Source organism: Lolium rigidum, chromosome 7 (genome assembly GCF_022539505.1).
Source record: "Lolium rigidum isolate FL_2022 chromosome 7, APGP_CSIRO_Lrig_0.1, whole genome shotgun sequence".
In the NCBI taxonomy this organism is placed as follows: Eukaryota; Viridiplantae; Streptophyta; class Magnoliopsida; order Poales; family Poaceae; genus Lolium; species Lolium rigidum.
In genome coordinates, this window is record NC_061514.1 from 90,071,221 (window position 1) to 90,082,731 (window position 11,511).

Consider the following 11,511-nt stretch of genomic DNA (forward strand, 5'->3'; position numbering starts at 1 on the left):
ATATTGATTCCATCGTCACAGACTTTGCTTTATAGGAATTAGCGGAGAAAATTTTAAGATATCATGTAAACATTGTTTTATATGTATATTGAAGTTGTGTATACTTAAACGTATTTATTTTTCATCATCTCATACATACGAAAAAAAGTAGTAAGAGGGGCCCAAAATTTTAGTTTCTCCCGGGCCTTCGAAATCTCAGGACCGGCCCTGCCTCTATGAACCCTAGCCATTTCTTTTGGCTTTTCCTCTTCTAATATAAGATATGCAGTACTCCTCATGGTTCGCAAAAAATGTTTGTGCGGTGTTACATCGAGCACGCGACTTGTATATAAGTATTGTTGGGTTAAAAGGATAAAGAGGTTGGAGGTGATACTTTGACACGCCATGAGGAAGAGGACCGGGTCATCACAGTTTGCTCCCTGAGTTGAGTTACCTTTACCGCTGCGTTTGGATGCATAGAATTGAGAATGGAATTGAATTGGACTTAAAATTCCAAATCTATGATAGAAATGAATTAGCTTCCAATTCGAATTCTGTTGTTTGGATGTGCTTGGAATTTGTTGTTGGAATCCAAGGTTGTAACCAATTCTAAATCCTGTTTGGATGTACAAACTATAGAATTTGATGTTTTGTTGATTTTAAACAATATTTTTCAAAAAAAAAAACTTTGGTGAACGAATAGATCCAGTCAGTCCCCAACTCAGATCGTACTTGCCGGCGCTGGTTCCTCGGCGTCCTTGGTCTTCACTGCCATGGCCGGCGGCATGGGGATATCTGCAAGACCATCTCGTGAGAGAAACAATTCAGGCTACACGGACGCGGAAGAGTAGAGGATAGGGGCTCTGATCGTGCTCCAGCCCACCCATCTTCTCGGCTGCGTCGGCTCCTCTAATCTCCCGTTGGCAGCCGCCGCCGCGCAATGGCTACCGGAATCGGCCGGCTGTGGCCAAAATCGGCCAGCTGTTGCCGGGATCGACCGTTCCCCTCGAGGCCGGTGGGATCCCATCCACCAAGCGGGTCGTGGGGGCGGGCCGGATTTGATGGCAGGGGAGGGTAGAATTTGGTGGAGCGGCGGTTGCAGGGGCACGCGCAGCCGGCTGCAGGAGCACGCGACGGCGGCCGGAGTTGGCGGCAGGGGAGGGGCGGGGACGAGGGAGGCCATGGGGGCGAACGGCTAAGGGACGGAGACGGGAGGGAGGCCATGGCCGCCGGGTCTCTGCTCGCCGGGCCATGGACGACGAATGGGGAAGGGGGGAGGGAAACGGAAGGGAGGCCATGACCATGGAGGGCCAACGGGGAAGGAAGACGGGAGGGAGCCTCGCTCTGTTTTGTCGAGAACGAACAGGTATGTGCGGGCGGATGAGTTTCCAAGCGTTTCCGAGGGGGCGACCTCGGAATCGAGCGTGGGCACTTTGCACGCGAGGTGGGGGTGGCTCGGAATTTTGTTCCGTTTCCATGATCCAATTCAGAGCGCGGCCCAAACACTGGAAACTGATCCCGAATTCCAGATTCGACGATTCCATGCCTAATTCTATGCATCCAAACGGGGCGTACGAGGATTTATCCAAGTAAGAAGAAGGAATCACACACAGTCAGATTGTCGAGCAACATATTGCAAAGTTATACTAAACTACAAATGGAATATATTATTTGCACAAAGTCGGATTTCTAACGGAAATGTGTTTTAGGAATTGCTAGGGTCATCTTGACTTGGATATATAAAGATTGATTTAATCAGAGCAAGGATACAAAAGTTAGAGTTATAGGCGTGACTGCCCGAGCACAGGAGAGTGGAAGACTATATGTGCTGACACACACCATACGACTGCATATTTAGTACATAAGTTGTTGACATAACAATAATGAAATAAGCATCCATGCTCATAATCCTTTTCATCAAATTGTCCATACATAAAAATTACAACTTTATTGTAATTAAAAACCAACTTAAACCTTCTTGGCATAAAAGCGATCCGTTGACGAGATTCTTATTGATGGAGGGAACGTGCTGCACATTCTTCAGCTGGATGGTCTTTCCCGAAGTAAATTTCAGATTTAGCATAGCAACACCATAAACAGAAGCACGTTAACTATTTCCCATCAGCATGGAGGAAATCCTTGCGACCTGATAAGAAGAAAACATGGAAACATTCGAACATACATGTGTTGGCACTCATAACTATCCACCAATCAGGAGAGTTGCATGCTAAAAGGATAGTAGAAAAAATATCGTACCTGACGTCCTTCATCTCAGTACCACCATCAATAACAACATTTGCGGTCTTGCCGCTATTCTCACGCTTGTCATAGCAATTCAGGCAATTAGGTGCCCAATAATCGAGCTCACCACAGACGTGGCAAACCCCTTTCTTCTTATTAGTCATCTTCTTGCAGTCTGCGGGATTGATACTCTTATTTCGAGACTAGCTACATGAACTTGTGCACTTGCAGTCATCAATGTATAATGTATGTGTTGCCTCCATTTGAATGATATTATCATCCAAACCATGTGTGGATTAATGCTACTACTAACAAAATTAAACTTTATTTACACTGTTAACGGAAGAATTTTCTTATACTTCTATTAAGATCATTGTTGAGTTCATATACAAGTGCTGACAAATACATGTGAATTATATACTTGATAATTTGCTGTCGACCTTGTATGCATGTTTATGATGGCTTTTCTACAGAATCATATTGCCAATTGATCATCTGATTTTTTATTTCGTCTGTTGCAGCGTTGATGTCTTACCAGATTCTTGATTTATTGATCTTTACTTTTCCATGCACATCCCACTTGATTATCATAATGATGTTTCATGATTCATTCAAGATGGAATGCATCACTTAATCATTGTTGCTTCGTGAGACTCATAATTTGCTCCCCCACAAACCACTAGAGGATATAAGAGCATCTCCAGCCGCGTCCCCCAAAGCGTCCCCCAAAGGGATTTGGGGCGCGCCAGACAAAAAACCCGTTCCAGCCGCGTCCCCCAAAGCCCATTTTTGTCCGGCGCGCCCCCATACGGTGTCCGGCGCCCCGAGCCCGTCCCCGTCCCACAGGGGACGCACCGGGGACGCCGGCCACAACGAAAAGCGAGACGGGGAGTGGCGGGGCCGACTCGTCAGCGGCACAATAAATTTTTAACCTAACCGTCGCCTACCTCGCGACGGAAGTTATTGGCGGTGCAGTTCCCGCAGCGACGGTGCAGTTCCCGCAGCGACGCAGCGACGCGTCCCGTCGCGCCTAGCTCTGCGTGCCGGCGTTAATGCGCGCCACCGCTCCCCCGCCTCCCTCCGGCCTATAAAAGGGCCGCCTCTCATCGTCCCTCTCACACACAAACCCTAGCGCCTCTCTCCCAAACCCTAGCCGCCACCATCTCAACAAGACTCGACGCTATGTCCGGTAGAGGCGGAGGCCGACCTCGCGGCCGTGGTCGTGGTCGTGGCCGCGGCAGAGTTGAACGCTCGCCATCGCCTTCCACGCCACCGGCTTCATCATCGTCGGAGATGGACGTGGAGCCGGACGTGCGGTTCGAGTTCGTCCTCGTCCTCAAGGGCGACCCGCGCGGCATCCAGAGGCTGCCGGACTCCTTCGCCGACTACGTCGCCGGCGACGATCGCCCGCGCACGATGCATCTGCGGGAGGCTGCGTGCGGCTACTACCGGTGGATCATCGACGTGATCTACAACGCGCGCGGCAAGATGTACCTCAACATCGGCTGGGAGAAGTTCGCGCGGCACCACAGCCTCCAAGCCGGCTTCATCCTCCTGTTCTCCTACTTCAGCGACAGGGACATGAGCGTCAAGGTCTTCGACGAGACGCGGTGCCGCCGGGACTACCGGGCGACAGCACCGACGAGGAGGACGACCGAGTGTTCTTTCTTCGCAGCGAACACGTGCACGGAGGTTTCCGGATGTTCGCCTCATCGGTAGAACCAACAAGGGCACCATCCTCCCGCTGGATTTTCCGGTTTAGGTGACTCGGGTGTGCCCTCGAGTGTTCTTTCTTAGCAGCGAACACAGGAAACCTTCGATGCACGGCCTAGTTAGGTTTAGTTTCTTTGCAAAATTTTATATTTGTGTCCACCATGGTTCAAACTATGTATTAGTTTGTGGAAAACCATGTTCCAAATTGTGTCTTCCTGTAAACCACGTTCCCAATTATGTATTAGTTTGTGAAAATTGAAATAAAAAAATCAAAAAAAGTATTTTAAATGTTTGGGGGCGGCGTTTGGGGGACGCGGCTGGGGAACGACGTCCCCCAAACGCGGCACGAACAAAACACGTCCCCCAAACGCTCAATCCGGCGCGGTTTGGGGGACGGTTTGGGGGACGCGACTGGAGATGCTCTAATTGTTAAGGCACATCTTCACATGTCCATTATCACCCAATGAACGGCAAGCTTCAAGCACATGTCTTCTCGAGATGCTTATCTCGGACTTTCCCTTCTCAACCTTGATGACGATCACCACTTGATGTCATCATGTCATGGCCTATATGAGATCTTACTTTTGATGCTTGCGCATGGAAAGATACCTAATTAACCCACATAGACAACACAAATACACATATATAATGGGTTAGTTCATGAAGCATAATTGATAGTGCTTACCATACCACAAGATCCCATATGGTACATTCTTTATGCTTCATGTGTTGAGAAATTTGAAACCAATCTTAACTCTTTTTATTGGTCAACCATGTATTTTCTCTTGCTCGATCACAATATCTTGACGCACATAATAATTAGCCATCTGATTGCAAGTCTTGGTCAACCATGAATCAACTCATGAGACATTATGACTTTGACATATATTCATATCTTGAATTCTTCTCTTGAAGATAAACTCTCAAGATCTTGATCATCCATGGCTTAACACATAAGCTAGAGCATAGTTTATTTGAGTTCCACAGAAGAAGTCCATCTTCATTTCTTTGTCTTGATTATATCATATTCATCTCTTCAAATCGATGATCTTTATGCCAATGCTCAAGGTATATATTTATCTTCATGGAATCCATACTTGAATCCAACGACACATGATCTTCAAGCAATTCTTATCAAATATTCCTTCATATAGAACTTTACAATAAAGATTGTCATTAGTTACCGAAACCACACATATATACGGGAAAATGTACCATTACAACAACCCCATTTTGCTCACTGTAGGTTCTTATGGAGTCTCCGCTCGTAGGATGCATGTAAATCATAGAATCTAACTAACTGGTAGTAGCTCCGGAAATACGGGCTATATAAGGCACTAGAGGGAACTTATTTCACTACCGTAATTCTAGAACTTACTTCGGACAGAATGAAAACCCAGAGAGTCCAAATCCTCCTAGCTACCACACAAGATGTTCATCTTCATTTCTTCTTCTGACGGGTTAGGTGCATGTCAGTGACTTGGAGTTATTTCTGACAAGGTCGGGGTGATAGGTGACTGGCCCTTTGCAGAAGGGGTTTAAGCACCAATCAGAGAAAATGGATAATGTACTAGTGATTTATTTTGGTATCCCTCGTTAACTTGTTATTTGAAGTTGTATTCATGTCAGTATGTTTATTTGAGAGGTCAAGTGAAACAATGAACTCGGTCCATTTTAGTACATAAGAAACACCTTGTAATTTACATTACATGCTCCTTTATGTTCAATTTTAACTAAATCCCAAAATATAAAAATACTTTGCACTCCATCTTTACTTCATTTTACTTTTGTTTTGTATTCCTTACACACCATTGTAGCTAACAAACTCTTCGGTGGAGTTAGAAACCACATGATAGCCACACACACCCCCAAAATTCCATGTTCTAAGAGAAATACAAGCTAAAACTATTTCTTTTGCATTTGGGAATTTACTACCTAGGGCTAGCTACCCCTTCAACTTTCGATTCAAGCCGACTGAAACTCTTTTACCTTGTATTTCTCGTCGAACATGGATTTTTGGTCTACAAACCGGTTTCAGAAATTTTGTTTGATATTTTTTTAATCGCCACTTTTTGGTTGGCATTTTTGCATGTATCTTTTTGGGCTGTGAGTTGACTTTGATGAAACATGGACTTAAATTTGAAATCACTATAATTTGTGCCACTCTATGCGTCATTTTATTGGGGGTGTGTTGCTATCCGTGGGTAGCAAGTCATTTTTCCGTGGAGGTAATGTATGGCTGAAATCGTTGGTTTCATAATTCGAAATGAAATGTAAATTTTCAAGAATACAATTCAAACTCTTCCAATCTCAGTTCGTCAGATTTTTTGCACTAGTATGATAGTACGCCCTACGCCGATAAGGCGATCACCTTGTGATGTAAGCAACAAAGTCATCAAGGCCTTTGCTCGAGGAGCCACCCTCTCCTACGGAGGCACGAACAGCCTCACCGAGCACCTTCGCCCGGTGCCGCACCACCATCCCATTGTCCGAGACCATCGCCTCCTCGATCACCTCCTGGATGGCGGCCGCTGGTACCACCTCACTGTGCTTCTCCCATGGCCTCACGAGGAGGCCGACCTTGAGGTACTTGCAGAGAAAGTCCGCGTCCCACGGCTGGTCGGAGTGCATTGGCCAGGCGAGGATCGGCTTGCCGTGGCTTAAGCTCTCCATGGTCGAGTTCCAGCCGCAGTGGCTCATGAAGGCCGCCGTGGCACCGTGCGCCAGGATCTCCAGCTGCGGCGCCCACCCGGTGATCACCAGCCCCGTCCCCTCAGTCTCTGCAGTGAACTTGGACAGCAGCTTTTCGTGCGGACTCTCGCCGCCTGATTCTGCAAATATGTCGGCCCGGTCGGCGTCGCGTAATACCCAGATGAACCTCTGCTTGCTGCCCTTGAGTGCCGCGGCCATCTCCGCAATCTGCTCTACCCGAAATGACGACGTGGTTCCAAAGGACACATAGAGCACCGACGCCGGCGGCTGCTTGTCGAGCCACTCCATGCACTCGTGCCGCGTCTTCCCTGGCGGCGTCCTGGCGCTCGCGTCCAGCAGCGGGTTCAGCGGCCCGACCGCGAAGAGCTTCTGGTCCTTGAACTCCGGGTACTCGGCGATGGCGTCGATGAACTCGCCCTCGAGCGCGCGGCACGTGTTCATGACGAGGCCGGCGGAGGCGACGCCTCCCGCTTCCTGCAGCTCCTTCTCCGTCCTGAACACGTACTCCACGAACTCCTTGGACATGCAGACGTCGATGGGGAGGAACTGCAGGCCGTGGTCGGTGATGAGCCTGTGGCCGGCGTCCAGCCACCCGATGTTGTAGGAGATGGCGACGCACTGCAGCCCGAAAGCCTCGCCGTTGCTGAGCCGCGCCGCCTCGACGGCGGCAAAGGAGTTGAGCTTGTCGTAGACGACGACCACTCGCCGGTGGGTGGCGGAGAGCGTCTGCAGGAGGACTCCGAGAGGGGCGCGCGCGGCGGTGGTGAAGGTCTCGAACATCGGCATGAGGTGGTTCGGGAAGGGAGACGGGGCGGTCGGGTCGGGGGGCGGGGACTCGTAGGTGGAGACGTCGAGGTCATGGAACTTGATGGAGCCGAGCGCGTCGGGGTCCCAGCCGTGCACGCGCGACCGCGCCTGCCGGACGTGCGCCGCCGGCGCCGCGTAGTGCACCGAGATCCCCCGCTTCGCGACCAGCAGGGACAGGTGCATCAGCTGGTTCAGGTGCCCCTGCGCGGGGAAAGGCACCGCGACGAAGGCCACCGATTCCAGCGAGTCAACAGCCATTGATTTTCTGGGTTCGTAAAGACTTGTAGCGTAGAAGGAAGATTGACACTGGCGCTATATATAATCTATTATCTACTACGAGGGATCTCTCCGCCAACAAAATAGTGAGTAGCAGCACTACTGAGCTTTGTCCAATTAGTCAAGGCGGCCAACACGCATTAGAGCCAATTTTTTCACATTGGTGGCGTCGCAATACAGGATCCCGGATCATGGATATGATAGAATATGTCGCAGCTTCTCTATGAGAAGCCGCCCGACCATTGGCCGTAGCAGCACGAATGCAGTGACGTAAGGACGAAGTAAAGTTAGCGACACACAGAACAGGAATGGAGGAGCTGCGCAGGCTAGCTACATGCTGCCCGCCGGACTGCCGGAAGGGGCGCGCCGCCTATCTTCGTCATCGGTGACGACTGACGCCGGCCGATCTCTAGGAGCAAAATATCGTCATGTGTACCCGGTCATCGGGAGCTTCTGCCAGACGAGCGTACGCGACACTTGGAGCTTGGAACCTCAATCGCGGTGGACCGGCCACACCGCGGCGGTCGAGCGTCCGGCTTCGCTACGGCAAGCAGGGAAAATGCCATCGCCGTCTGCGTCGATTCAGAGTACAAAAACTCCCACCGTGCTCTGTTCTTGCTCCGCCGAAAGAATATGCGTGAGATCGAACGACACGCATGGCTCGATCTCATGGCGTGTCGGTAAGTGCCGGACATGAGAACGAATCAACGCTTGAGAACCGATATGTGAATACAGGAAGAAGAGGCGGCTGTCAAAGATTCAGGCTGGTTTAATAATAATTTTATTGGTTGCCAATAGTCAACAAAGGGTCCATAGCTCAGTGGTAGAGCAATTGACTGCAGATCAATAGGTCACCGGTTCGAACCCGGTTGGGCCCTTCATTTTGTTAATGATGCCATATCTTTGTTATCCTAACTTTTTTGCATCAATTGCGGTTGGTGATTTTGGTCGATGAAAAAATGGACATGTAGTTACTAATCTTTTACACAGTAATGATGCTATAGCTTCATTTCTTGCAGGTTCCACTATTACTGTTGGTCAATCTAATTACAACATATTCAGAGACATGCACATCTTCAACATGGCCATGATAGCATATGTGGAAGCTGCCATTTGAATTAAACTATGTTTGTGCAAGAGTCCTTTAGGAGAAGTGCTATGTGAATCCCTCCATCCTTAGTATATGCACATTCGGATATGTACCATACTATAAATATAGAGTACCGTACTATAAGTATCTTTTGCAGATTAAAAGGAGCTTTTTTACTCAATATGGGTTACAAGGCGATCATTCTCAAGTATCTGAAGAATTTCATCAGGTCCTGAGCCTTACCAAAATAAAGTTTGATGATTAACTCCTGTAAAATTGGCAAGGTTATGACTAACCCTAATTTGAGAGCACTCCACTCTTACCGCATCACTAACTCTCTAATGACTAGACAGAATTCTAAGCTCTGGAATTAAATGAACTAGGAGTGATCTATATGTTATATTCTCGTTAGCAGCAATAACTAGTTGAGAACAATCTATTTCAACTATGATTGGTAATTGGCAACGTTGAAGTGCCAACACCACTCCTTTCAAACGTGCCTAAATTTCAGCCTTCAACGATCAGCTACAATGCTCCAGAAAGCAACGTGTTGTGAATATTGCATTACCATGGTTATAATGTAATACCATACGGTCCATACCAGCTACAACTGCTCCATCGCCAACACGGAAACAACCATCAATTGAGAGTTTGGTATAGCCAAGAGGTGGCTTTTGGCCAACACCAAGCCAAATCTGGAGGCTTCTCTTCAGTAGTGACATGGCTCGAGTTATAAGCATGCATCTGAGTCTTCTTCTCACCATTTCTTCAGAAAGTCGATGTTTTACAGTTCCGTATAAAATTCAAATAATTGCATAAGAATCTCTTTGATCCCTCCCATGAGGGAGCGGTTTTTCATGCATTACTTTGTTTCTCATGCATAAGGTACGTAGTTCACAAGAGAAAACACATCTCCCTCCCGTGGCGCTCCCCAGGGCGCTGCCGGGGGGCCGATCTCCCTCCTTCCGCCGCCCCTCCCTCCATTTCTCTCCCTCCGCCGCTGCCGTCGGCGCTGGCCACGGTGGCGGCGGGCCCCAGCGCCAAAGTGCCCGGGGGGTTGTTGGAGGCGGCGACCGGCGGTGGTGGCTGGGGCGGCAACCTCCGGCTTCGGCGTTTTCCGCGTCTAGGGCGACGTCCCTGGATGTGCTGCGGCGGCTCCTCCTCCACGGCCTCCGGCGATGGATGGTGGTAGCGGCGGCTGTTGGATCTTGGACCCGCCGAGATCCATCGTCGGCTTCCGCTGGCGGCGTGAGGAAGGGGGCGGCAATGTGCGGGGCGAGGATGGTGTGATTGCGGCTTCCGCCGTCCACCGAATTCTCCTTCGTCATTGTTGGTCAGCGGATGGCGGCGTGGGGGCTTGTTCGTCTGCTTCGGGTTTGAAGGTGGTGGTCCTAGGGTTCTTCTTCTGCGAAGATGAAGACCTACTGGATGCTGATCCTTTTCATCTAGCCAGAGTGTTGAGTTTCGGAAGGCTTCGCCGGCGAATAGTACATCGCATCTTTTGCCTGTAGTTTGCTGGATCGGGTGGTATTCGGTCGCGCGCACTCATGCTTTTATTCTTGAACGTTTGGTTTTGGAGGGAGCGGCGTGAAGCTCTTTTTCTGTGTTGACATCAAGTGACTATGGATCCATGATGAAAGTCAGAAGAAGAGAATATCATGAAGGCCGGATAGGAGGACTAGCTAAGGGAGGTTCAAGTCTCCGCGCTGTTGAGGGACTTGCTTGGTGTTCCGGACTTCATAGCAGCGGTATGAAAGTGGGGGCGACAACACGGGTGAAGTCCAGAGTCCTACCTTTCAGGGTGAAAACCCAAGGTATGGCCTTAGCTGGTTGTGCCTGGCAATGACCTTATTGGAGGCATTGTTTTGAGAGCGGGGACTATCTTTAGGGTGAAAACCTAAGATCTTTGATCGGGCGACGACGGTGTTAGAGCACCTTTCTTGGAGGCGTCGCTTTTGGAGAGTCTGTATTTCGGGTGTTGTCTTGGTGGTGGATGTATTGCTGTTGTTGGCCCGAGACACTGTAGCGAGACTTTTATTTCTTCGTTTTCTTTTCTATTTTTTAGCTGTGTGCATCCGTAGTGCCATTAGGGTGGTGCGTTATTGTAGAGGCTAGGTGTATTGGTATCTTTCGATATTAATATATTCTCTTTATCTAAAAAAAAGTACTTCGTTCCTGGCATGCCAAGCTCCCCAAGCTACAAGCATCGTTGTTTCAATCATGTGTACATGTGCATACAGAATATGACTGATTGAAACCGCAGCTTTGGGTTCAATAAGACTTAACCCTATACCGTAGACACCACACCTTTCTCATGCTCTCCTAAGGGCATCTTCAGCGGCGCGACGTGCGTCCGTTTTGATCGAAAATGCGTCTGGCACCCTCTCCAGCGGCACGACACAAAGTGACCGGGCCGTCCGCGGAGACGCAAACCACGACACATGCGGCAGGTTTGCGTCTCTGCGGACGCTGCGCGGACGCGGAAAGTGTCCGCTCGCGTCTCCACCGGGACCGCTTGCAGCGAGTCTGCATCGAGGGCACCGCTTCGGCGGTCAGCGCTTCCGCGTCTGCGCCGCAGCCTTCGCCATCAATGGCGCGACTGCCTGTTCTGCGCGCGCACTGGCGGGCGGTGGCTGGGCTTCTGCGCCGCCTTCAATGGCATCGTATCCCGCGCGCGGCCGCCCTTAAAAGTC

General features: G+C 49.6%; 1 protein-coding gene and 1 non-coding gene across 2 annotated transcripts; one reads left to right on the forward strand and one right to left on the reverse strand.

Annotated features, from left to right (window-relative positions):
• Nucleotides 1-6,213: 6,213 nt before the first annotated feature.
• Nucleotides 6,214-7,710, reverse strand: LOC124678812 (putative cis-zeatin O-glucosyltransferase). The gene has a single exon (XM_047214664.1). The coding sequence runs from the start codon at nucleotides 7,708-7,710 to the stop codon at nucleotides 6,301-6,303; it is 1,410 nt and encodes a 469-aa protein (XP_047070620.1). The 3' UTR covers nucleotides 6,214-6,300.
• Nucleotides 7,711-8,534: 824 nt separating this feature from the next.
• On the forward strand, nucleotides 8,535-8,606 carry TRNAC-GCA. The gene has a single exon. It is a non-coding gene; the product is annotated as a tRNA-Cys (tRNA).
• Nucleotides 8,607-11,511: the final 2,905 nt, after the last annotated feature.

Coding starts and splice junctions, on each gene's coding strand:
- LOC124678812 (XM_047214664.1), bottom strand. CDS start 7,710: ATGGCTGTTGACTCGCTGGAATCGGTGGCCTTCGTCGCGGTGCCTTTC.